Here is a 24590-nt window from a genome sequence, read left to right on the forward strand (position 1 = left end):
TCCAAAGGCCTAGGAGAGAAAGTGGATAGCCCCAGTGTAACCTCAGTACCCTGTGGGCTCAGCAGAGTGGCTGGCTCAAATTTCCTTCCAGCCCCAAAGACAGCCAGTACTGTGGCAGGCCAGATCCCCCTGACGGCTGAATAGGCAGGCCTCCATAACAACCGTTTCAGCACTGAGTGGTTACATTAAATATTAAAAACGGAAAGAGCCAGCGCCCTCATATGAAGACTCCAACAAAAGCCCACCAAGAGTTTTGCCCAGGCTCTTCCTGGGGCTTGAGGCGTAACAAGATAATGAAGGAATTCTTAGCGGGACCCATTTAGGATTAAACGAGTTTTACTGGTGTCTGAAGAAAATCCCCAGACCTCCACAAACAAGTTTTATTGGGGTCTGAAGGAACTCCCCAAACCTCCATGATTTAGCAGGAAACAAGGGTAATCACTCCAGCACCTGGACCCATCTAGATTAAGGACATTTGCTGAGGCTCCAGAGGAAGGTCTTCAGGACTCAGCCTTTAGTTATAGATTAGAAGTTAGTCACTTAAGGCTTTGGATGAATGCACACTTACATGCAGACACATAACTTAGAAGGCATATAAGCTCTGGAAGCCTCTGTAGTTTTGAGTTGGCTTGGCAATCATTTCCAGGCCTTCTCCTTGTACCCAGTAACAGAAACCAACTCTCTCCTTTCCCAGTTTATCTGCATCTCATTATTGAGCTGAGAGAATAAGCAGCGTGGCTCTCGGTTTGGTCCGGGAACAGTAGTACATGCAGAACAGTTGTTTTGTGAACAAAATCACCTGTAAGTTGGAGATCAGGGTCTTCAGCCTAAAAAAACCTTGAACAGGGCCCATCCTCCTACCCAGTTCCCACAGGGGACTGAGAGGCACGGAGGCATGGAATAAGGGGTGCCTTGTCTTCGAAGTGTCTTCCTAAGAAACTCTTGGCTGCTTTTTACTAATGCCATGGTTAAGAACATGGCTCTGGGCCGGGCGCGGTGGCTCAACCCTGTAATCCCAGCACTTTGGGAGGCCGAGACGGGCGGATCACGAGGTCAGGAGATCGAGACCATCCTGGCTAACACGGTGAAACCCCGTCTCTACTAAAAAATATAAAAAATTAGCCGGGCGAGGTGGCGGGCGCCTGTAGTCCCAGCTACTCGGGAGGCTGAGGCAGGAGAATGGCGTGAACCCGGGAGGCGGAGCTTGCAGTGAGCTGAGATCTGGCCACAGCACTCTAGCCTGGGCGACAGAGCGAGACTCCGTCTCAAAAAAAAAAAAAAAAAAAAAAAAAAAAAAGAACATGGGTCTGGAGCCAGACTGCCTTGGTTGGAATCAACTCCATCACTTAAGTGCTGTGTGACCAGGCTGGGCGCAGTGGCTCACGCCTGTAATCCTAGCACTTTGGGAGGCCAACACAGGCGGATCACCTGTGGGTTGGGAGTTTGAGACCAGCCTGACCAACATGGAGAAAACTGTCTCTACTAAAAATACAAAATTAGCTGGGCATAGTGGCACATGCCTGTAATCCCAGCTACTTGGAAGGTTGAGGCAGGAGAATCACTTGAACCCAGGAGGTGGAGGTTTCAGTGAGCCAAGATCATGCCACTACACTCCAGCCTGGGCGACAGAGCAAGAATGTCTGAAAAAAAAAAAAGTACTTACAATAAAGCAAGACATAAGAAATACTTTTAGTTTATGTTTTAGCAAAGAAATTATTTTTATACACTCAGCTTGGTAAGTTGTATAGAAAAAATAAAAACTAGAAAGATGTGTACTAAAAATATGTAAACAGTAATTGCCTCTGATTATTGGCAAGTTATGTAGTTTTAAAATATTTTTGTACTCCGCAAATTTTCTATAATGTGCATGGATTGTGTTTATAATAAGAACAAAATTGAAATGCTACCTGAGTGGCCAGAGCCGCTAAAGGGCAAGGCTATTCAGAAGGGGTATAGGACCTTCCTCTGCAGGTTTATAGGCCATCTCAGGTGTTCTGTTTGCTCTGAAGTCTCATGTTGTTTTCCAATGACAGCAACTAGACTCCTTTTGATGTGTCAAACCTTAATTAGAATTCTAAGCCTTTTTAAAAACCCAAATAAGGGCTGGGTGCAGTGGCTCACGTCTGTAATCCCAGTATTTTGGGAGGCTGAGGTAGGTGGATCACTTAAGCTCAGGGGTTCAAGACCAGCCTGGCCAAAATGGTGAAACCTGGTCTCTACTAAAAGCACAAAAAAATAGCTGGGCATGGTGCCTCACACCTGTGATCCCAGCTACTCGGGATAGACAGAGGCAGGAGAATAGCTGGAACCCAGGAGCAGAGGTTGCAGTGAGCCAAGATCCTGCTACTGCACTCCAGCCTGGTGGACAGAGTAAGACTCTGTCTCAAAAAAAAAAAAAAAATCTAATGAAACTCCTAGACCCCTCTGGACATTACAGCTAAGCCCTGACACAGTTTCCCATGCCATTTCAGGGGTCCCCACTCTTTCTCCCTATGCAGGTAGGGAAACCAGTGCTAGAGCAGTGGTCAGCATTATTCGCTCTGTCCAGCCTGTCTAGTTCTGGCACCTCAACGCAATACATTCCTGCCTTAAGGGGCTGTTCTGACGCAGCTTCCTGCAGCAGCCCTTTCCTATCCCAGCCATGATAGGCTGGAATACAAACAACATTGGCCTTAGCCAGGATACTCAGGTATGACTTGTAGCTTTGAAGCACACTTCCCTGAGACTCTATGCAAGAAACAAAGATCCTCTGAGTTGTAGCTTCAGTCGCAAAAAGAGTATCAGCCTCAGCGGGAAGGTGCCAGTGTGTCCCGAATTGGTGGGTTCTTGGTCTTGCTGACTTCAGGAACAAAGCCGTCGACCCTCACGGTGAGTGTTACAGTTCTTTTTTTTGAGACGGAGTCTCGCTCTGTCACCCAGGCTGGAGTGCAGTGGCCAGATCTCAGCTCACTGCATACTCTGCCTCCCGGGTTTAAGCCCTTCTCCTGCCTCAGCCTCCCAAGTAGCTGGGACTACAGGCGCCCGCCACCTCACCCAGCTAGTTTTTTGTATTTTTTAGTAGAGACGGGGTTTCACCGTGTTAGCCAGGATAGTCTCGATCTTCTGACCTCGTGATCCGCCCGTCTTGGCCTCCCAAAGTGCTGGGACCACAGGCTTGAGCCACCGCGCCCGGCCGAGTGTTACAGTTCTTAAAGATGTTCCTTCTGATGTTTGGACGCGTCTGGAGTTTCTTCCTTCTGGTAGGTTCGTGGTCTCCCTGGATTTGGGAGTGAAGTTGCAGACCTTCGTGGTGAGTATTACAGCTCATAAAGGCAGCGTGAACCCAAAGCGTGAGCAACAGCAAGATTTATTACAAAGAGCCAAAGAACAAAGATCCCACAACACAGAAGAGAACCCAAGCAAGTTGCTGCTGGTTAGCTCGGGCAGCCTGCTTTTATTCCCTTATCTGGTCCCACCCACATCTTGCTGATTGGTCCACTTTACAGAGAGCTGATTGGTCTATTTTACAGAGAGCTGATTGGACCGTTTTGACAGGGTGCTAATTGGTGCATTTGCAATCCTCTAGCTAGACAAAAGCTCTCCAAGTCCCCACCAGACTCAGGAGCCTAGCTGGCTTCACCTACTGGATCCGCCATGGGGCCTGCAGGCGGAGCTGCTCGCCAGTCCCGAGCTGTGCCTGCACTCCTCAGCTCTTGGGCGGTCGATGGGACCAGGCGCTCTGGAGCAGGGGGCGGCGCTTGTCGAGGAGGCTCGGGCCCAGCAGGAGCAGACGGCCGTGGGGAGGCTTGGGCATGGCAGGCTGCACGTCCGAGCCCTGCCTCGCGGGGTGCGGGCTGAGGCCCAGCTACAACTCGAGCGTAGTGCCGGCAGGCTGGCACTGCTGGGGAACCTGGCGCACCCTCTGCAGCTGCCGGCCGGAGTGCTAACCCCCTAACTGCCTGGGGCCCACAGTGCAGGCCGCTCGAGTGCGGCGTCAGCTGAGCCCTCGCCCACGCCCATACCCGCCGGAACTTGGGCTGGCCTGTGAGCACCTCGCAGCCCTGGTTCCCGCTGGGGCCTCTCCCTCCACTGTTCCCAGCAAGCAGAGGGAGCCGGCTCCGGCCTGGGACAGCCCAGAGAGGGGCTCCCACAGTGCCGTGGCGGGCTGAAGGGCTCCTCAAGCACTGCCAGAGTGGATGCGGAGGCCGAGGAGGTGCCGAGAGCAAGGGCTGCTAGCACGTTGTCACCTCTCACTAGGGTTAAGGATGATTAAGAATATAATTTTATTTTTGAGATAGAGTCTTGCTCTGTTGCTCAAGCTAGAGTACAGTGGCACAACCATAGCTCACTGCAACCTCTTCCTCCTGGTTCAAGCAATCCTCCCACCTCAGGCTCCCAAGTCGCTAGGATTACAGGCATGCACCAACATGCCTGGCCAATTTTTTTGTATATTTAGTAAAGACAGGGTTTTGCCATGTTGGCCAAGCTGGTCTCGAATTCCTGAACTGAAGTGATCTGCATACCTCCGCTTCCCAAAGTGCTGGGATTACAGGCGTGAGCCACCATGCCCGGCCAAGAATGCAAAATATTCTTGATTTGATTCAATGGACTCTGCCCTCCCAGAGCTCATCTCACAGCTCATACTAATTAACAAACTTACTTACTGAACACCTCTGATAGATCAGGCCTTTGCCAGGCAGATGGGCACGCACAAGGCAGCGTGCTTGAAGGTGCTCACAGCCTGTTGGGAAATGAACAGGGCAACAGGTACCACATGGGACTTGCTGCAAATAAGGTGCAGCAGTTGCTCTGGGAACACTGGAGGTAGTGCAGAGGGAAAGGTACGGAACGGAAAAAGCTGTCCCTGAGATGAGATGGTGATTGTGCTGAGGGGTTCGGGTCTGTGTTGGTTGGGTGCAGAGGGGCAGGGAAAGCTGCTCCCAGCAGTGTGGACAGAAATTACTAGAGTTCAACATAAAGGCTGTGTGGGGTTGCATACTCATAAATAAATAAATAAACAATAAATAATCACCTTGGCGGCACCCACAGGGCCTCAGGGACTGCTGGCGGGTGGCGTGAGCCTGGTCTGAGTCTATTAAGTACATCCTTGTTGGATGGTTAATGAGTGAGCAGACTTTAGAGGGATCAGAAAGTTATCATAGGTGAGATGCGGCTTTAAATATAGAGCTATGAACATTGAATTCCAAAGCATTCTTGTTACCAGTGGAGAGTACCCAAGTTCTTGGCATTTTTAACAAAAAATTGGAGAAAATGCACAAAGCAAGGAAAGAATGAAGCAACAAAAGCAGAGATTTATTGAAAGCGAAAGTACATTCCACAGGGTGGGAGCAGGCAGAGTACAGGGACTCAAGAGCCCTGTTAACAGAATTTTCTGCCCTTAAATACCCTCTAGAGGTTTCCCATTGGTTACTTGGTGTGCATCCTATGTAAATGAAGTAGTGGCCTGCAATCAGAGGCTAAAGTGAAGTTACAAAGTTACACTTCTATGCAAATCAAAACTTGGCTCACGATCAGTCTGATTGGTTGGGGAAAGCAACCAATCAGAGGCTAAAATGAAGTTACAAAGTTACATTCCTATGCAAATGTCTGGTTGGTTGCAAAAAGCAACCAATCAGAAATACTTTCGATTTTCCATCTGCTACACAGAGTGGGGAGGAGGTTGCAAAGGGAGTAGCCTCGGGTCCTTTCATTACATAGGTGTGGAAAGTTGGGGTTTTCCTTTTGATTTAGTTCTAGGAAGTCAGTGTGAATCGGCCTTAGGTTCTCTGCCTCCAGACCGTATTCTCCTGCCTCATTCTGAGAGAAAGGCATCACAGTTTTGCAGTATCCTGTGCTGCTGCAGAGCTGGGCTTGCTACCTTTGGCAGGAACTCCAGCTGAGCTGATTTCTCCTGAGAGAGAGGTCCTCAGCATCTTGGTTGAATGTTTTGTGCATGATCTCCCCCGAGATCTCACCCGAGCTTGAGATTCTGCAAGACAAACCGCCTTAAGGCTACTACTGCCGCTCCCTGGACTCCTTCCTGTTCATGCTTTTGACACGAGGCCCTCTCGCTCCACCTTTGGCGTAGAAGTTACGCCAGCATCGCTCACACTGGGTACATCCTGGGTGCATCCTTCCATGCTGATTAGGCGGGCTGCTGTGTAAATTATCTTTCACATTTCAGCCTCACTGAAGACAGCCTCTGAGGGTGACTCACCTCATCTGACTTTACTTTCTGCAGCCAAAGAACATGGTCATCCCACATAGGGGGTTGACAAGGTCTTCTCAAGCAATTCTTTCCCATCGCGCAACCCAATTAAGAAGATAAAAAATTCTCATACTCAAGGAACTGCAGGGTTCTTAGGTCACACAAATGTGGGCTAGGGGAAGAAGTTAGTCTTTTTTGCCAATTGTTAAAATCATCAGTCCCCTAGATTTGAAAAGATACATCTTCTGGAGGAAGAAGTCTGCTTTTTAGCTTCATCATCTGGGAAAGAAATTTGTCCATTTAGGATAAACATCAGCTCTCCTAAATGCTTTGGTGAGGATGGAAACGTATTGTAATTTTCAAATAAAATCAGGAGGCTATAGCTGAATTAGAAATTCCATTTGTTTTGCTATTCCAATGACAGTCTACTTATTCTTGTATAAATAAATAGAAGACTGGGGACCCTGAACTAGTCACCTTTCCTCTAATTTCCACTCAATGAGTATCTTGGCAGAACACTAGTACCAGTATGATCCCTGCACATGCCAGTGAGGTAATAAAGACAGAAGAGGTTTCAATATGTCAGCCAGTTATTACTTGTCATTTTTAAAAGTTACTTTCAGCTGGGCGTGGTAGCTCACATCTGTAATCCCAGCACTTTGGGAGGCTGAGGCAGGTAGATCTCTTGAAGTCAGGAGTTCAAGACCAGCCTAGCCAACATGGTGAAACCCTGTCTCTACTAAAAAAACAAAAATTAGCCGGCCGTGGCGGCAGACACCTGTGATCCCTACTACTAGGAGGCTGAGGCAGGAGAATTGCTTCAATCTGTGAGGTGGAGGTTGCAGTGAGCCAAGACCACGCCATTGCACTCCAGCCTGGGCAACAGAGCGAGACACCATATCGAAAAAAAGTTACCTTCCTCCAATATTGTTAACATGCAAATGCATTGTTAGTAGATAACATCATGGGTGATATTAATACTCCTTAGCATACTGCTTTCCTGTGACGTCCCTAAACTCTTAATTCCTCATTACAAGTATTTCAAAAGCAAACAACAACAAAAAACCAAAGTACTAAGCTAAAAAGGAACCTTTCAGATCTTTCAGGAACTTTTAGAAGAACGTTTTGATCATTTTGGGGAGAGTTCAGTATAAACACATAAGTCATGCATAAGAATATTTAAGTCAGGCACAATAGCTCACGCCTGTAATCCCAGCACTTTGGGAGGCTGAGGCGGCAGATCACCTGGGGTCAGGAGTTAGAGACCACTCTACCAACATGGAGAAATTCTGTCTCTACTAAAAATACAAAATTAATCGGGCATGGTGGTGCATGCCTGTAATCCCAGTTACTCCAGGGAGGCTGTGGCAAGAGAATCGCTTGAACCCGGAAGGCGGAGGTTGCGGTGAGCTGAGATCATGACATTGCACTCCAGCCTCGGCAACAAGAGCAAAACTCCATCTCACACACACACACACACACACACATAAATAGCCAGGTGTGGTGGCGGGTCCCAGTTACTTGGGAGGCTGAAGTGGCAGGATCACTCGAGCCCAGGAGTTCAAGGCTGCCGTGAGCTGAGATCGCACCATTGCACTCCAGCCTTGGTGACAGAGTGAGAGCCTGTCTCAAAACAAACTAACTAAATGTTCCACCACAAGCTTATCCTTATTGGACTTTTACCACATGTCAGACATTGTTTTAAATGCTTTATACATATAACTCATTTAATGTATCTCTCCTCCATTTTTAGTTAAAGAAACTGAGGCACGGAGAGGGTAACTATGTCATAGGCTAAGTAGAAGTGAGGCACAAATTTGAACCCAGATGGCCCTGGAGTATGTATTATAACTTTACCCAGGATAGCGTCTTGCCTGACTGAAATGGTTAAAGAAGTGAGCCACTTTCTATGAAACTTTGTGCGCGTAAAAGATTACATTTTAGAGGCCGGGTGTGGTGGCTCATGCCTGAAATCCCAGCACTTTGGGTGCCCAAGGCGGGGGGATCACTTGAGGTTAGGAGTTGAAGACCAGTCTGGCCAACACAGTGAAACCCCAACTCCACTAATAATGGAGAAAAATAGCCAGGAGTGGCGGCGCACGCCTGTAATCCCAGCTATTCGGGAGGCTGACATATGAGAATCGCTTGAACTCCGGAGGCGGAGGTTGCGGTGGGCTGAGATTACACCACTGCACTCCAGCCTGGGTGACAGAGTGAGACTCCATCTCAAAAATAAATAAAAAATAAAAAACACACGAAAATTAGCCGGGCGTCGTGGCATGCGCCTGTAACCCCAGCTACTGTGGAGGCTGAGACGAGAATCGCTTGCACCCGGGAGGTGGAGTTTGCAGTGAGCAGAGATAGCACCAACTGCAACTCAGCCTGGGCAACAGAGTGAGACTGTCTCAAAAAAAAAGAAAAAAAAATTACATTTTAGAATATTTAATAATGAGAAAATGCTCATATTACTGTGTCAAGTGTAGGAATAAAACCGTATATACACAATAACATCATAGGTATGTGTGTAGATATATGCTACACACATACACACACGAAAAAAAATACTAGGACATACTAGGAATTACCCTAGCATGTTAGCAGTGGTTATCACCTGGGTGAAGGAATTATGCTTGGATTATTATCAGTAATTATTAGTTTATATTTGTTGTCTTTTCCAAAGTTTTCCACTCTTAAACATTTTTTTTTCACATACCTGTAAAACAGTATTTTTAAATCGGAGCCTCACAGATCTCTTCTGCCCAGTATGACACTAAGAGAGGTCCTGGAGGTACCAACGAGCGAAGGGGAGGGAGCGGGGGATGAGACCGGATGATCTCGACTCCCTCTCGGAGACGGAGAGAGGAGGCCCACTCCGTGCTCCTCGGTGCTCGTGCCTTGCCTGGTTTTCCGCTCACGGTCACTCACCCGGCCCCTGGGGTCCAGAACGGTTGCCCTGGGAGCCCCGGCTCGCCGTCAGCAGGCACAGGTGCGGTCTACACCGCCATCCGGGGCGCTAGGGACGCAGTGGGCATGTCCCCTAGGTCTCCGCCGACCGCTCCCGGGGCGCCACGCCCACCGCGAGCCCCACTTGAGCACTCCCCTCGCGGAGCGCCCCTCCCGCGTGGTCTCCCCAAGCCCCGGGTACCTGCAGGGCCATGGTGGCGTCTGCCTCGTTGCTGCCGCTGCTGTTGTCCGGTGCTCTGCCCCCTAGGCGCGGCTTCTTAAAGGGCCGCGTCTCCGCCAGCCATTGCCATTGGCCCCGCTCCCGGCCCGGCCGCCTCCCATTGGTCGCGGGCGCGGGGGCGAGGCTGGGCTGTGAGCTCCTTAGCGCGCCGGGTTGCCCCGGCTGCAAATGGAAAGGCCAAGAGAAGAGAATTTAAATGAGTTTCTCCCCGCTCTGGGCTCTCTCTTCTATTCTTTCTCAAGAGGGTCTTTGCAGGAAACCCAGAGAGGTCTCCCCAGGGCACAGGCCTCCCCTGGAATGCCTTTATAAAAAAGAAGAAAGAAAGACAGTGAGAGAGACAGAGAGAGGAAAGAAAGAATATACATATTTATCTAGAGAGACCCCCCCCAACTCTCCTAAAATATATATGTAATGTTTTTAATTTTTAAAAATGTATATATGTAAATATGTATTGACCGGGGGCAGTGGCTCACGCCTGTAATCCCAACACTTTGGGAGGCTGAGGCTGGCAGATCACCTGAGGTCGAGAGTTCGAGACCAGCCTGACCAACATGGAGAAACCTGGTCTCCACTAAAAATACAAAATTAGCCGGGTGTGGTGGCGCATACCTGTAATCCCAGCTACTCGGGAGGCTGAGGCAGGAGAATCTCTTGAACCTGGAAGGTGGAGGTTGCGGTGAGCCAAGATTGCGCCATTGCACTCCAGCCTGGGCAACAAGCGTGAAACACCGTCACAAAAAAAAAAAAAAAAGAATAAATAAATAAATATGCATTTAAAATTTTATACATTAAAAATATAAATTAAAAATATAAATTTTTTCAGAGGTGAGGGGTCTTGCTAGGTATATATATTATATTTTTTCTCTAAAAATTTATATATATAAATTTATATTTAAATTTTTAAAAATTAAAAATTTTATACATTAAAAGTGCAAATTAAAAAAAAATATATATATATATATATATTTAAAGAGAGGTGAGGTTGCCCAGGCTGGTCTTGAACTCCTGACCTCAAGCAATCCTCCCACCTTGGCCTCCTGAAGCACAGGATTCCTTCTTTATACATACTTCTCTCCTGTACATTATTCCTAGAAACGTGGATGATGAATGCGTCTCCTCCACTCTGCCTCTAGGCACTGTTTATCATGAGTGAAAGTGGCCTGTGGTTTGCACCTCTTCTCCTCTTTATAAAGCAAAAACACCTAAATTCTGGACACATGTTACAATCAGCCTAACTCGTTTTTAATTATGGTAAAGGCACAGGACTAAAAGCCTATTCAATTTGACCCAGTTTTCCAGGGAAACAAACCCAGTGTCACTCCAAGTCTGCAGACACACCGAATAGGATTACATTTCCAAAGGACTGGAACCGAATCGGCTGGTCATATGAGGCGCTAATTTCCGACGCTTTGCTTGAATAGTAGCATTGATGGAGAAGGGTGACTGGGAGAAAAAAGAAACTCAGTATCGGCAAAGTGACTGAGCTTGAGCGTACAACAATGCAACAAGCAACCGTTCAGCTTGTTTGTGCATAAAGCTACATTTAAAAAATATTTGCTTTTTCATGAAAATCTTTTTTTTTCTCCTTGCAAATTTTTTTGTGATGAAATCAGTGCATTTCCAAGTAAAGGACCAAAAGCGAAATGTTAGAAAAACCTACTGGGCAGTTGTTTGTGTTTGAAGTCCTAGACGATGGGAAAGGTCCTGTGGGGTACTAAGGCTCATGGCAGCTTCAGCACAGCCTGGCCTTCCTCTGGTAGCCTAGCCCTGGCTGCGGGCAGCACCCGGTCCATGGTGTTTCAGCGGGAAATACTGCACTGAGTGCGGGTATCAGTCCATATCTTCAGCTGAGACATTCTGGAATTATCATCGCTGTGAGAAACCAGAAGAGGGGAGGGACGGATGCTGCATTGTTCTCTGCTTTATTCTCTAAATCCAGAATGTTCTTTTAAGACCTATTTTGAAAGTATTTTCTTCTCCTGGGTTGCCATTCCCCATCTCATTGCCAGGTCATGTGGGTCTTGTCTCAAGACGCAAGAAGGGGCCAGGCGCGGTGGCTCACGCCTGTAACCCTAGCACTTTGGGAGGCCGAGGTGGACAGATGACTTGATGTCAGGAGTTCGAGACCAGTCTGGCCAACATGGCAAAAACTTTTCTTCTAAAACTACAAAAATTAGCTGGGCATGCTGGCAGGCACCTGTAATCCCAGCTACTTGAGAGGCTGAGGCAAGGAGAATTGCTTGAACCTAGGAGCCCGAGGCTGCAGTGAGCCAAGATGGTGCCACTGCTCTGCAGCCTGGGCAACAGAGTGAGACTCTTGTCTCAAAAATAAATAAATAAAGTAAAATAAAATAAAATAAAATAAAAACCATAGCATGAGTTTCAGAATAGGTTTTTATTTTTCTATTAAAAAAAATCCATTGGGATTCTGATAGGGATTGCATTGAATCTTTAATACTGTCAAGATGAACATTTCTTTTTTTTTTTTTTTTTTTTTTTGAGACCGAGTCTCGCTCTGTCGCCCAGGCTGGAGTGCTGTGGCCGGATCTCGGCTCACTGCAAGCTCCGCCTCCCGGGTTCACGCCATTCTCCTGCCTCAGCCTCCCGAGCAGCTGGGACTACAGGCGCCCACCACCTCGCCCGGCTAGTTTTTTGTATTTTTTAGTAGAGACGGGGTTTCACCGTGTTAGCCAGGATGGTCTCGATCTCCTGACCTCGTGATCCACCCGACTCGGCCTCCCAAAGTGCTGGGATTACAGGCTTGAGCCACCGCGCCCGGCCAAGATGAACATTTCTTAACCATGGCAGTGCATTCAATTACCTGGAAAAAAGACACAAACCCCAGTCTGATCCCTATTTCCCACCACCATTTTGATGTAATGGCTGTAGGGTTGGACCCAAGCCTCACGAATGATGCATCCATGGTTTTGCTCTCTTCTCTGCAATGACAATTTAGCTCTCCTTCTCTGAATAATACATGTGGTCCTCCAGGATGGACCAGGTCCTGCTGACCTCTTCAACCACATCTCTCGCTCTTCCGCTCTTTCCCACAGGCATGGACGCTCCACCCCGAGTAACTGAAGGACTTCAACTTCCCTTTCTCCAGGTTGGTGGATAGTTGCCACTCCACTGTCTGGTACACCCTTTTTCTTTTCTTTTCCCTCCCTCCCTCTCTTTCTTTCTTTCTTTTATTTCTTTTCCTCCTTCCTTCCTTCCTTCCTTCCTTCCCCTTCCTTCCTTCCCTCCCTCCTTTCTTTTCCTTCTTTTCCTTTCCTTTCCTTTTCTTTCTCTTTCTTCTTTCTTTCTTTCTTTCTCTCTCTCTTTTTCTTTCTTCTCTCTCTCTCTCGTTTGTTTTTGAGACAGAGTCTCAATCTATCACCCAGGCTGGAGTTCAGTGGCAAGATCTCGGCTCACTGCAACCTCCACCTCCTGGATTCAAGTGATTCTCCTACCTTAGCCTCCCTAGTAGCTGGGATTACAGGTGTATGCCACTGTGCCTGGCTAATTTTTGTATTTTTAGTAGAGATAGGGTGTCGCCATGTTGCCCAGGCTGGTTTCGAACCCCTGACCTCAAGTGATCCACCCGCCTTGGCCTCCCAAAGTGTTGGGACTACAGGCGTGAGCCACCACACCTGGCTCTTTTCCCACTTTCTTAACTAGCCAACTCTTAAGACTCAGTCAACATGGCAACACCTCCAGGAAGACTTCGAGACAAGAAATAGCTTTAGTCTGGTCTTCTGGTCTATGAGCCTCTGGCCATCTCTCTCTGTCTTTCTTCTGTTCTCATTCTTACCTGCCTTCAAAGGGCTTCCGTTCCACTTGGCCTCCCGGCTGTTCAAACAGGCCTATCGCACTCCTGCTCTCGTGTCTCTGCCTCAGAATTATCTTCCCATGGTCAGCCTGGCTCAGTGCTTCCACTCCTCTAGGTCTTTGCTCATCTGTCATCTCTCAGGAGGCCTTTTATCACCCATCCTAGCACCCCCTTCCACTTGTCCCTGCTTTTTCGTGTTTTTTTGTTTGTTTGTTTGTTTCTTTCTGAGACAGAGTCTCACTCTATCGCCCAGGCTGGGGTGCAGTGGCATGATCTCGATTTACTGCAAACTCCACCTCCCAGGTTCAAGTGATTCTCCTACCTCAGCCTTCTGAGTAGCTGGAATTACAGGTGTGCGCCACCACATCCAGCTAATTTTTGTATTTTTAGTAGAGACCAGGTTTCACCATGTTGGCCAGGCTGGTCTTGAACTCCTTACCTCAAGTGATCCACCCGCCTCAGCTTCCCAAACTGCTGGGATTACAGGCGTGAACCACCGCGCCTGGACTTCCCTGCTTTTTTTCTGTAGCACTTTGAATCATCTGACAACTTATATCGTTTACGTTCTTTGCTTACCATTTCTCCTCCTTTAGGACTCTGGCTCACTGCTTTATCCTCAACACTAGCAATTCAATGAATATCGTATCTATGGGAAAAGAAGGGGGGTGGGGAAGAAAGGGAGGAAGGGGATAGAAAGGAAGGATTAAAGGTCTTTCAAATTTCCCTATTTTCATAAGATGGCACTGCCAAGACCCCTGACAACCTTGGACATCCCCACATAGCCACATAGCCAAGGCCTGACTGCAGTCTACCCTGAGTCCTGGCCAAACGCCTGGATTTCCCTGGGAGCAAGGTTTCCTTTTTTTTTTTTTTTTTTTTTTTTATTGAGCGCAGGAGACTTTATTGATGGCACACGACAAGGTGGGGCTCCCTAGGTGTTTCCCTCTTCAGGCGGTCTGCGTGGAAACTGTGAGGGGGGGAGATTCTCAGTGTGGTGGGGCCTGAGTGGCGCAGGGACTCTCCAGCAGTGAGGGCCTCTCTCTTCCTCTCGTGCTCTCGCTGGGTCTGGTGGTCCAGGGGTCTTACTCCTTGGAGGCCATGTGAGCTCTACCACCCTGTTGCTGTAGCCAAACTCATTGTCCTATCAGGAAATGTGCTTGACGAAGTGGTCATTGAGGGCAACGCCAGCTCCAGCATCTAAGGTGAAAGAGTGGGTGTCGCTGTTGATGTTGGAGGAGACGACCTGGTGCTCGGTGTAGCCCTGGATGCCCTTGAGGGGCCCTCCAAAGCCTGCTTCACCACCTTCCTGATGTCATCCTATTTGGCAGATTTTTCCAGATGGCAGGTCAGGTCCATGACTGACACTCTGGCAGTGGGGACACAGAAGGCCATACTAGGGAGCTTCCCGTTCAGCTTAAGGATGACCTTGCCCACAGGGCTTCCCTATCTTGTAGGAGAGTCTCACAAGGGTGTTTCTCATCTATGTCTCTAGTTGAGACTAGGGCTTTCCATCTTCTCCTCCTTTCTCTGCACCCTCTACAAGCTGTTTCACTTTAGGATGGAGCCACAGGCTTCTGTGTAAGTCTAGAACTGCTTGCTGAAGTTTACAGTTTGTTCCTTGACAGAGTGACCCATCACTCATAACACCTGTCATCTGACCTCTGAGACTGGGAATGCTGTCCCATGGGATTAGAGATGCAGGAAGCTGACATCATGTGGGTCTTGATTTTGCTGTTTTGTGAGGCCTGAGAATTGCTTAACTGCTTGAAACTCCTCACCTTCACCTCGTCTCTGTGGACACAGATATTCTTTGGAGTACTACACAGTTCCAATTAATAGAGCTTTCAATATTCATTTTGTAGCTCATCATTAAAATTCATTCTTAGTAACTGATGTAAAATAATGAATTGTTTACCTAACAACTATTGTTATACATGATACAACACACACACAAACACACACACACACGCAGAGAGAGAGAGCTAAGGTCAGAATACCATGGAGGAAAAGAAGAATAGAAGAATCTGGTGGTCAATTCCCTTACATTCTTCTGTTGACAAATTTACTTGTTGGGACCTTCACTTATTTCATCAAAGGATGGTGGCTAATGATATAATTTATTACTCAGAAGCTTTTTATGTATTTATTTGTTTTGGAGACAGGGTCTCACCATGTTGCCCAGGCTGGAGTGCAGTGATGTGACCATAGCTCACGGTAGCCTCCACCTTCTATGCTCAAGCAATCCTCCAGCCTCAGACCCAGGAGTAGCTGGGACTACAGGCACACACCACTATGACTAGCTTTTTTTTTTTTTTTTTTTTTTTTGTAGCTACGGGGTTTTTGTCATGTTGCCTAGGCTGGTCTTGAACTCCCAGGCTCAAGCAACCCTCCTGCCTCAGCCTCCCAAAATGCTGGGATTACAGGTGTGAGCCACCACAGCCGGCCATCACTCAGAATCTTAAGTCATTGTCAAACAATGGAAAGCATACAAATCAAACAGTAGTCCAATTCTAGAATATAAAAAGAAAGCTCTAATATTCAAAGACCAAATAGATTTTACAGGACTCTCATTACTGTCATTAAAAAGTAAAACTGGCCAGTTGTGGTGGTGCGTATCTGTAATACCAGCACTCTGGGAGGCCGAGGTGGGAGCATTACTTTAGCCCAAGAGTTTGAGGCCAGCCTGGGCAACATGGTGAGACCCCATCTCTACAAAAAGTACAAAAATTAGCCAGGCATGGTGGCATGCTCCTGTAGTCCCAGCTACTCGGGAGGCTGAGGTGGGAGGATCACTTTTGCTTGGGAGGAGGTTGCAGTGAGCTGAGATGGTGCCATTTAGCCTGGGCAACAGAGCAAGATCCTGTCTCAAAACAAAACAAAACAAAACAAAACTGATTCTTCAGAATAGGATATCAAATATGTAAAGTAATAATTTGAGAAACATGAAAAAGTGTTATGTGTGAAGAAAATCAGAAGATTGAATCCGTATTATTTTAATGTAAAAGCATGCACATATGTGAAACAAAGTAGAAGGGAATACTAAAGAAAAACTGGGCGTGATTGGGTCATGGGAGCATGTTTGTTACTTTTTGGTTGTAATGTTTGTGTGATACAAGAGGGGGAGAAATTACTTTCGAAATGTACTTGTTAACTTTAGCAAAATCTTTGTGGAAATTAAACTGCTAGTTTTAAAATAAAACACAAGCACTAAAATAATAGAGGTTATGTTTCATTTTTATTAACTTAGTTTTGCCATGGTTGAGACTGGATTCACCACAGTTCAATTTATCAAGCACTTAACTATGTGTTCCGCACATAATAATCATCTTAGCATAGAGGATCATCTCTTCTAATCCTCACGAGATACTATTTTTATCACTTCATAGAGGAGGTTAATAAACTTGCCTAGGTCATAAGATCTTCAATTGAAGTTAGGATTTCAACCCAGAGCCAAGTAATGTAATGGCTGATGTTTTCCATAGAGAAAATGTAAGCTGAGATGATGCTCACACTATCAATCTGGAATCTTAGGGGGACAAAAACGTATGGATGTCTCCTTCCTATTTCTTTAGCATTTTAACTAGACCTGTGTATCTCTATTTGTCTTTGGACATGTAAGCTGCTTGCAGTTCATCATAGTGAACTCACACAATTCATTTTACGAAACACTAACCTGTTGTTACAAACTCACTGTCATCTCTTTTTAATCTTACTAATTGCGATAAAAATCACATGGCACTTTACCCTGTGTAACCTCCAATGATCTTTGACCAAAAGCCAAATCTTCTTTGTGTGTGTTTGCTTTATGGACAGTTAGGTTCCACATAGGTACTTAAACATGAAAACTGAAATCATAGAGGCTGGGCACGGTGGCTCATGCCTGTAATCCCAGCACTTTGGAAGGCTGAGGCGGGCGGATTACCTGAGGTCAGGAGTTCGAGATCAGTCTGACTAACATGGTGAAACACCGTCTCTACTAAAAATACAAAAATTAGCTGGGCTGGTGGCCCGTGCCTGTAATCCCAGCTACTCAGGAGGCTGAGGCAGGAGAATCGCTTGAACCTGTGAGGCGGTGGTTGGAGTGAGCCGGGATCACGCTATTGCACTCCAGCCTGGGAAATGAGGGCGAAACTCTGTCTCAAATATAATAATAATAAAAAATAAATAAATCGGCCGGGCGCGGTGGCTCAGCCTGTAATCCCAGCACTTTGGGAGGCCGAGACGGGCGGATCACGAGGTCAGGAGTTCGAGACCATCCTGGCTAACACGGTGAAACCCCGTCTCTACTAAAAAAAAATACATACGAAAAACTAGCCGGGCGAGGTGGCTGGCGCCTGTAGTCCCAGCTACTCGGGAGGCTGAGGCAGGAGAATGACGTAAACCCGGGAGGCGGAGCTTGCAGTGAGCTGAGATCCGGCCACTGCACTCCAGCCCGGGCGACAGAGCGAGACTCCATCTCAAAAAAAAATAAAATAAAATAAATCATATAAACTATACCAGAAAATAGGAAACAAAACGAACAGTGAAGAGATTGAGAAAAGGAGGCAGATATGTAGAAGAGGAAAAGGAAGGGGGCCCAAGTGAGGCCGGAAAAACCGGGGAGAAGGAGGGGGCTCATTAGGTCAGAAGCAACCTTCCATCTTCTAAGTTCTGGCCAAGGGTAGATCAACAGATCCAGATTCCTGAGCTTTAAAATGTTATTAGGCTGCTTCATCACTTGTCCCTGACGTTGCAGCGACTCCGATGGTAACTTTAGTCTCCATTGCTTGGAGCAGCCACAGTGTACACCGGACAGGATATTCTGCGCAGCTGTTGCTGAACTCAAAGCAACTCCTAATGCCTTTCTCTTCTCGGGGCTCAAGATTCCTTGCATTATTGCCCATAGGCATGTGTTTTACCCCACACTCCTTCTCCCCTTTATCTTGATTTTCGTGGTGCTGGGGAGTCTGCAGGGATTCCATGGCGACGGGTTCACTGAGACAGGGGCTAGAGTTGTGCGTCCCTGAGGCCAAGTAAATACAGAAAAGCGAATAGAGATAGAGGGTTAAGACTCCAAGGCACTGAAAGGTAGAAACTGAGTGATAAGAGAGAGGGGAGCACAGACGCCCGAGAGAGCCTGCCCTCCGGATACCACTGGCGGTAGGCTGGCCTTGGAACAACTAGAAGGTCCAAGTACTGAGCATCTGGTTACCCGGGCAACTGTGTGGCCTCGCGATACTGACCTGGCGCCTGCGCACTGCTGCTGTAGGGGGTCCGGTCCGCAGCCTCCACCCCGGGGCCTAAACTGGAATCTAAAAGATGGAGCCTCGTTGTGTTGTTTCCGGGCCGCGCGACTCGGTGGGCTGCTTTCCCCTTTCCGGAGTGACCTAACACAGGATAACGAAACCTGCAGTGCTCCCAGCGCTTCCGCCTCTTCCCGTCGCTTCTGGCAGGCGAGGCCGGGAGGCGAGGGCGATGCGCATGCGCAGCGCAGGCGCACTTGGTGCAGGTGCCCGTTGCCCTTAGATGAAAGCGGATCTGCCATCTTGAGTTCCAGGTGGGCGCGCGGGGCCCACGTAGAGCAGGAGGCCAGCCCCGGGGGGATCGGGCCCGGGACTCCACGGAATCTGGAGGCCGAAGCCCGCGCGCACGCAAGGTCTCCGCTGCTTCCCCGACGCCTCTTGCGTGGCCGCGGGACCCGCCGCCCTCTCGATTGGGCTGCCGAGTCCCGGGCCAGGCGTGTGCACCCAGAGCTTCCGCGCTTCTCCTCGGGCTCCTCTGCTGGATTGCAGCGCCGGCTGGGCACCAGGAGTGCAAAGCGAAAACCCCACGCCGGCCCTTCTGTTCTCCACGGTCTCCAAGGAGACACGGACAATAGAACAACACTTCCGTGTGCTACATAGTAAAGCACCAAGGTACTCGATCCAGGGGCGGCGTGCAATGGGGAGGTGAGCTTTGGGTCGGTCATCGCCCCTCGGCTACCGGCGGGATCCTGAAACCGGAAGTCACCACCGATACCCTTCTCAACTTTACTCCCAGCTGGTCACTACTGTGTCGGGAAATTCTACCTTCTTTTCCGACTAACATGTATTTCTCTCCAGTCCTTTCTGCGGTGTCTCTAGTGCAGGCCACCGCCATTTCTAACCTGGAGGACTCCAGGAGCGTCTTTGCTGCTCAAGGATTCTTCCTTTGCCCAGATCCACAAAGATCTATAACGTCTTTCTAATCATGACGCTTCTGCTTTAAAGTTGCTTCATACTGGAAGGTTTGCAAAGGTCTTCATTATCTGGTCCTTACCCACCTTTCCTAATTTCTCACTATTTTCTCTAGCATATCTGCCCCAGCTACATTGAACTTATTTGAACTTGGTTTTTGTTTTTTTTTTTTTGAGATATAGCAGTAGCCCAGGCGGGAGTGCAGTGGCGCGATCCTGGCCCACTGCAACCTCCGCCTGCCGGGTTCAAGTGATTCTTCTGCCTCAGCCTCCCGAGTAGCTGGGACTACAGGCGCGCGCCACAACGCCCGGCTGATTTTCCTATTTTTAGTAGAGACAGGTTACCATGTTGGTCAGGCTGGTCTCGATCTCCTGGCCTCAAGTGATGCGCCCGCCTGGGCCTCCCAAAGTGTTGGGATTACAGGCGTGAGCCACCTTGCCAGCCACCTTCTTTCTTTTAATGGTGAGATACCTTTCTTTACTCCATACTCCCTTTGGTTGGCCTAGTTTAGATGTAGGTTAAGAGGTCTGGCCGGCGCCTCTTAGTCCCAGACTAAGTGCTCACGCCTGTAGTCCCAGCACTTTGGGAGGCCAAGGTGGTTGGATCACAAGGTCAGGAGATCGAGACCATCCTGGCCAACATGATGAAACCCCGTCTCTACTAAAAATACAAAAATTAGCCGTACATGGTGACGCGCGCCTGTACTGTAGTCCCAGCTACTTGGGAGGCTGAGGCAGGAGAATCGCTTGAACCCGGGAGGCGGAGGATGCCGTAAGCTGATATTGTGCCACTGCACTTCAGCCGGGTGACAGAATGAGACTGTCTCAAAAGGAAAAAAAAAAAAAAAAAAAAGCAGTTCCTCTATGAGGACTGCCTTTTCCTACGCCCTCAACTAAGCTAGGCCTCTGCTGGATATTCCCTAAGCATCCTATAGTTCGCTGACCTTAATGTGCATCAGGCTTTATTGTATAATTACCTGCTAATATTTTTTCCTTGTGGACTCTAAGCTCACTGAGGTCTGCGACAAAAAAATACTTAATCTTTATGGCCTGGCACATCCTGGATAATCCAGAAAGGTGGTGCCTGCGGCTAAGGGTGGGAGTGGTATTCCAGGCAGAGGGACTAATGTGTATAGACTTGAAGGTGGGAAAATGCTGTTCAGTTCTTTTAAAATACCACAACTGATTGGTTTTGAATGGCAGAGGCCACCAGAGTCCTTGCAGATTGTGCACTCTGCGCGGGTGGACACTGTTTCCCGTGAGCCCCAGGACCTAGAACGCCACTTGCACACTGGAGGTGGTCAGATCTTTTTTTTTTTTTGCAGATAGGGTCAGATGTGTTACTGGGCTGGAGTACGGTGGCACGATCACGTTCACTGCAGCCTTGACCTCCTGGGCTCAAGTGATCCTCCCACCTCAGCCTCCCAAGTAGCTGGGACTACAGGTACGCCTCACACTTAGCTAATTTGTGTATTTTTTTTTTTTTTGTAGAGGGTTTCTCCATGTTGCTCAGAGTGGTCTCGAACTCATGGGCTGAAGTGATCTGTCCACCGCAGCCTCCCAAAATTCTGAGACTGAAGGCATGAGCCACTGTGCCAGGCCTAGAATATTTGTCGAATGACTGAATGGAAGCCCATCTAGACAGCATTTTGGAAAACAGTAACAAGTTGTAAGATTAATACCATACAGTCACTAAAAGGTTAATTATGAACAAGTAGAAACAATATTTTTAATAAATGAAACAGACAAATAGAATTGTACTATGATTGCAATAATTAAAACTTTCACATATTGCTTGTATAGGAATAAAGACGAAGTCATATTAAAAAATGGGGAAAATTAAACCCTGGTCATCCATTGTCCTGAGTTTTTTTAAAGGGCCCCAGTAGAGCATTTAAAATGGGGTAGGAAAAATGGGGAAAAATAAAATTACTTAATCTTTAAAAAGAAGACAAGTGTATGCTCACCTAATTGGACTTCTATAATGAGGCTTGCTCTAGCTTATCAAGAATCAGAATACACGCTGGGCGCAGTGGCTCACACCAGTAATCCCAGCACTTTGGGAGGCCAGGGTGGGTGGATCACCTGAGGTCAGGAGTTTGAGACCAGCCTGGGCAACATGGTGAAACCCCATCTCTACTAAAAAAATAGAAAAATTAGCTGGGCTTGGTGGCGGGTGCCTGTAATCCCAGATACTCAGGAGGCTGAGGCAGGAGAATTGCTTGAACCCAGAAGGTGGAGGTTGCAGTGAGCCGAGATTGTGCCATTGCACTCCAGCCTGGGCAACGAGTGAAATTCTGTCTCAAAAAAAAGAGAGTACAACCAAGATACTCCTAAGTTACGCAATTGTCACTAACATGAATTTTTTCTGTTGTCATTTTGCTTCTTGGAAGGATTTTTAAAATGGCTGCAGCTCCTCAAGCACCGGGGCGGGGATCTGTCCGTAAGACGAGACCTCTGGTTGTGAAGACGTCGTTGAACAACCCATACACCATCTGCTGGAGCCCTCTGGAGAGCGAGGATATGCACTTCATCCTACAGACGCTTGAGGACAGGCTTAAAGCTATTGGACTTCAGAAGATTGAAGATAGGAAGAAAAAGAACAAAACACCTTTTCTGAAAAAAGAAAGCAGAGAGAAATGCAGCATTGCTGTTGATATTAGTGAGGATCTGAAGGAGAAAACAGATGCTAAGCAGCAAGTGTCAGGGTGGACGCCTGCACACGTCAGGAAGCAGCTTGCCATTGGCGTTAACGAAGTTACCAGAGCCCTGGAAAGGAGTGAACTGCTGTTAGTTCTGGTGTGTAAATCAGTCAAGCCTGCCATTATCACTTCACACCTGATTCAGTTAAGCCTCAGCAGAACCGTCCCTGCCTGTCAGGTCCCCTGGCTTAGTGACAGAATCGCCCCGGTCATTGGCTTAAAATGTGTTCTAGCCTTGGGCTTCAAAAAGAACAACACTGACTTTGTGGACGAAGTAAGAGCCATCATCCCCAGAGTCCCCATTTTAAGTGTACCATGGCTTCAAGACAGAATTGAAGATTCTGGGGAAAATTTAGAGACTGAACCTCTGGAAAGCCAAGACAAAGGGCTTCTGGACACTTCATTTGAAGATCTGTCAAAACCTAAGAGAAAGCTTGCTGACAGTCAGCAGGCTTCTGTAACATTACAACCCCTTAAAATAAAGAAACTGATTCCAAACCCTAATAAGAAAAGGAAACCACCCAAAAGTAAAAAAGCTACTCTAAAGTAATCTTGCATAAACTTGCCATGTCATACAGTTTGTGAAAGCACACCTTGTGAAGAAGGCTTGCAACTAATAAAATGAGTTATATTTACATAGATTCATACAGTCCTGTTTGGTAATATTCAAATGTGTAAGACTCTTTGTAACTATGGTACAGATACTAAGTGCAGGAAATATTCAAAAATAGGAATACCCAAACCGAAGTTTATTGAAACTAGTGTTCATGCATTTTTAAATTGACTTCTTCTTTTTTCTTTTCTTTTTTGAGACAGTTTCACTCGTCCAGGCTGGAGTGCAATGGTGCGGTCTCGGCTCACTGCAACCTCTGCCTCCCAGGTTCGGGCAATTCTCCTGCCTCAGCCTCCCAAGTAGCTGGGACTACAGGTGTGCACTACCATGCCCAGCTAATTTTTGTATTTTTAGTAGACACGGGGTTTTACCACGTTGGCTAGGATGGTTTCCATCTCTTGACCTCATGATTTGCCCACCTCAGCCTCCCAAAGTGCTGGGATTACAGCTGTGAGCCACGGTGCCTGGCCTCTTTTTTTTTTTAAACAGTCTTACTCTGTCGCCCAGGCAGGAGTGCAGTGGTGCAATCTCGGTTCACTGCAACCTCTGCCACCTGGGTTCAATGATTCTCCTGTCTCAGCCGCCTGAGTAGCTGGCATTACAGGTGTGTGCCACCACACCCAGCTCACTTTTTTGTATTTTTAGTAGAGATGGAGTTTCACCATGTTGGTCAGGCTGGTCTTGAACTTCTCACCTTGTGATCTGCCCACCTCGCCCTCCCAAAGTGCTGGGATTACAGGCATGAGCAGTCGCGCCCGGCCTAAATTGGCTTTTTCAAAGGTTGGTAGAGTGCCTGTGAGCAAGAAAATCTGTGTCCTACAACACTTAGCATTTCCCTATCAAACCTGGAAAATGTGCCACAGTAAATGTTCTGGTCAGTCAGGCAGATGGAACTGAACTGGGGAAGCCATTATCAGTTTTAAAGGAACGATCCCAACGCCAAGCAATCCATTGTCTTCAGGAGCAATAATCATTTTTCACTTCATGTCAATTTGACTTTTAGGTAGGAATAGACAGGGGCTTGGGAGAAAGGCTTAATATTTACAGAAAAAATATCAACAACACAGAGAAAGCCAGATGAGGTATTTTGACTGGGAACAGTTCACCCCTATTACGTGATTCACTTACCTCCTTGGAAATCTAACATGTATAAAAGGTATTATAGTTATTGGATGAAATGTGGCCAAAAGATTAAAAAAACTGAGGAGCTTGTGTTTTCAGAGGTGGGTGTGTGATAAGAGTCCTTCAGGTTAGGAAATGGAGCATAACCAGTGCTCTCTGTTAAGAGTGTTTACTGTTTACAGTGTGTATGGAAAAGTTAATTTCTATAATTTAGAAGGAAGGTATTACTAAAGATTTTTCCAGCTGACAGTCTGGCTGACTTATGGATTATGCCACCTCGATTTAAATTTTACTTAGTGCCATCTTGGCCAAAAAGAAAAAAAAAAGATACCTTATTGAATAGAACATTTTCATTACAGACAAAGTACAGTATAATGCAGTTTTAAATCTACAAGACACTATATATCACATTTAAATTTAGTTTTAATAGCTACTTCATAAGCAGTTTAATTCTCAAAAATGATAATTAGCAATCTGCTTCTGTTATAGAGGCAAATGTAGTTATTCTATTTAAAAGTGATTAATTTGATAACGAATTATGTAAATGACTCTTTAAAGGAGCAGTGCAACTATCACCATGAGGTAAGCGCATGACAAAATTTCCAACTGGCAATTCTGCAATTATATTATTTTGGGTCTGTTGCCCAAGCTGGAGTACAGTGGTGTGATCCCAGCTCACTGCATCCTCCACCTCCTGGGTTCAAGCGATTCTCCTGCCCCAGTCTCCTGGGTACCTGGGATTACAGGTGCGTGCCACCATGCCTGGCTAATTTTTTTT

The 24590-nt window shown here is 47.2% G+C and overlaps 2 protein-coding genes, 1 long non-coding RNA gene and 1 pseudogene across 6 annotated transcripts; 1 reads left to right on the forward strand and 3 right to left on the reverse strand.

The window, feature by feature from the left end:
- Positions 1-5271: 5271 nt before the first annotated feature.
- On the reverse strand, positions 5272-10028 carry LOC117082005. 2 transcript variants are annotated; one of them, XR_004436413.1, is made up of 3 exons: positions 9981-10028; positions 9333-9533; positions 5272-5968 (listed from the first exon to the last, which is right to left on the reverse strand). It is a non-coding gene; the product is annotated as an uncharacterized LOC117082005 (long non-coding RNA). The 2 variants fall into 2 exon arrangements; XR_004436412.1 differs by having other exon boundaries at positions 5272-6466.
- A 4013-nt stretch (positions 10029-14041) lies between these two features.
- On the reverse strand, positions 14042-16839 carry LOC117082225 (annotated as a pseudogene).
- A 756-nt stretch (positions 16840-17595) lies between these two features.
- Positions 17596-18514, reverse strand: LOC117082008 (uncharacterized protein C10orf111-like). Its single transcript, XM_033208458.1, is given in 4 exon segments — positions 17596-17736; positions 17738-18037; positions 18039-18184; positions 18405-18514. Coding segments are annotated over 3 exon segments (468 nt in total). The 5' UTR covers positions 18144-18184; positions 18405-18514; the 3' UTR covers positions 17596-17673.
- Positions 18454-22718, forward strand: RPP38 (ribonuclease P/MRP subunit p38). 3 transcript variants are annotated; one of them, XM_033208456.1, is made up of 3 exons: positions 18454-19076; positions 20701-20819; positions 21769-22718. In XM_033208456.1, the coding sequence occupies exon 3, from the start codon at positions 21779-21781 to the stop codon at positions 22625-22627; it is 849 nt and encodes a 282-aa protein (XP_033064347.1). In that variant the 5' UTR covers positions 18454-19076; positions 20701-20819; positions 21769-21778; the 3' UTR covers positions 22628-22718. The 3 variants fall into 3 exon arrangements, with proteins under 3 accessions (XP_033064347.1, XP_033064345.1, XP_033064346.1); XM_033208454.1 differs by lacking the exon at positions 20701-20819 and having other exon boundaries at positions 18454-19109; XM_033208455.1 differs by lacking the exon at positions 20701-20819 and having other exon boundaries at positions 18456-19076.
- The last annotated feature ends 1872 nt before the right edge of the window (positions 22719-24590 follow it).

The sequence above is a fragment of the Trachypithecus francoisi genome, unplaced genomic scaffold (genome assembly GCF_009764315.1).
Source record: "Trachypithecus francoisi isolate TF-2019V2 unplaced genomic scaffold, Tfra_2.0 Lachesis_group9, whole genome shotgun sequence".
NCBI classification, from domain to species: Eukaryota; Metazoa; Chordata; class Mammalia; order Primates; family Cercopithecidae; genus Trachypithecus; species Trachypithecus francoisi.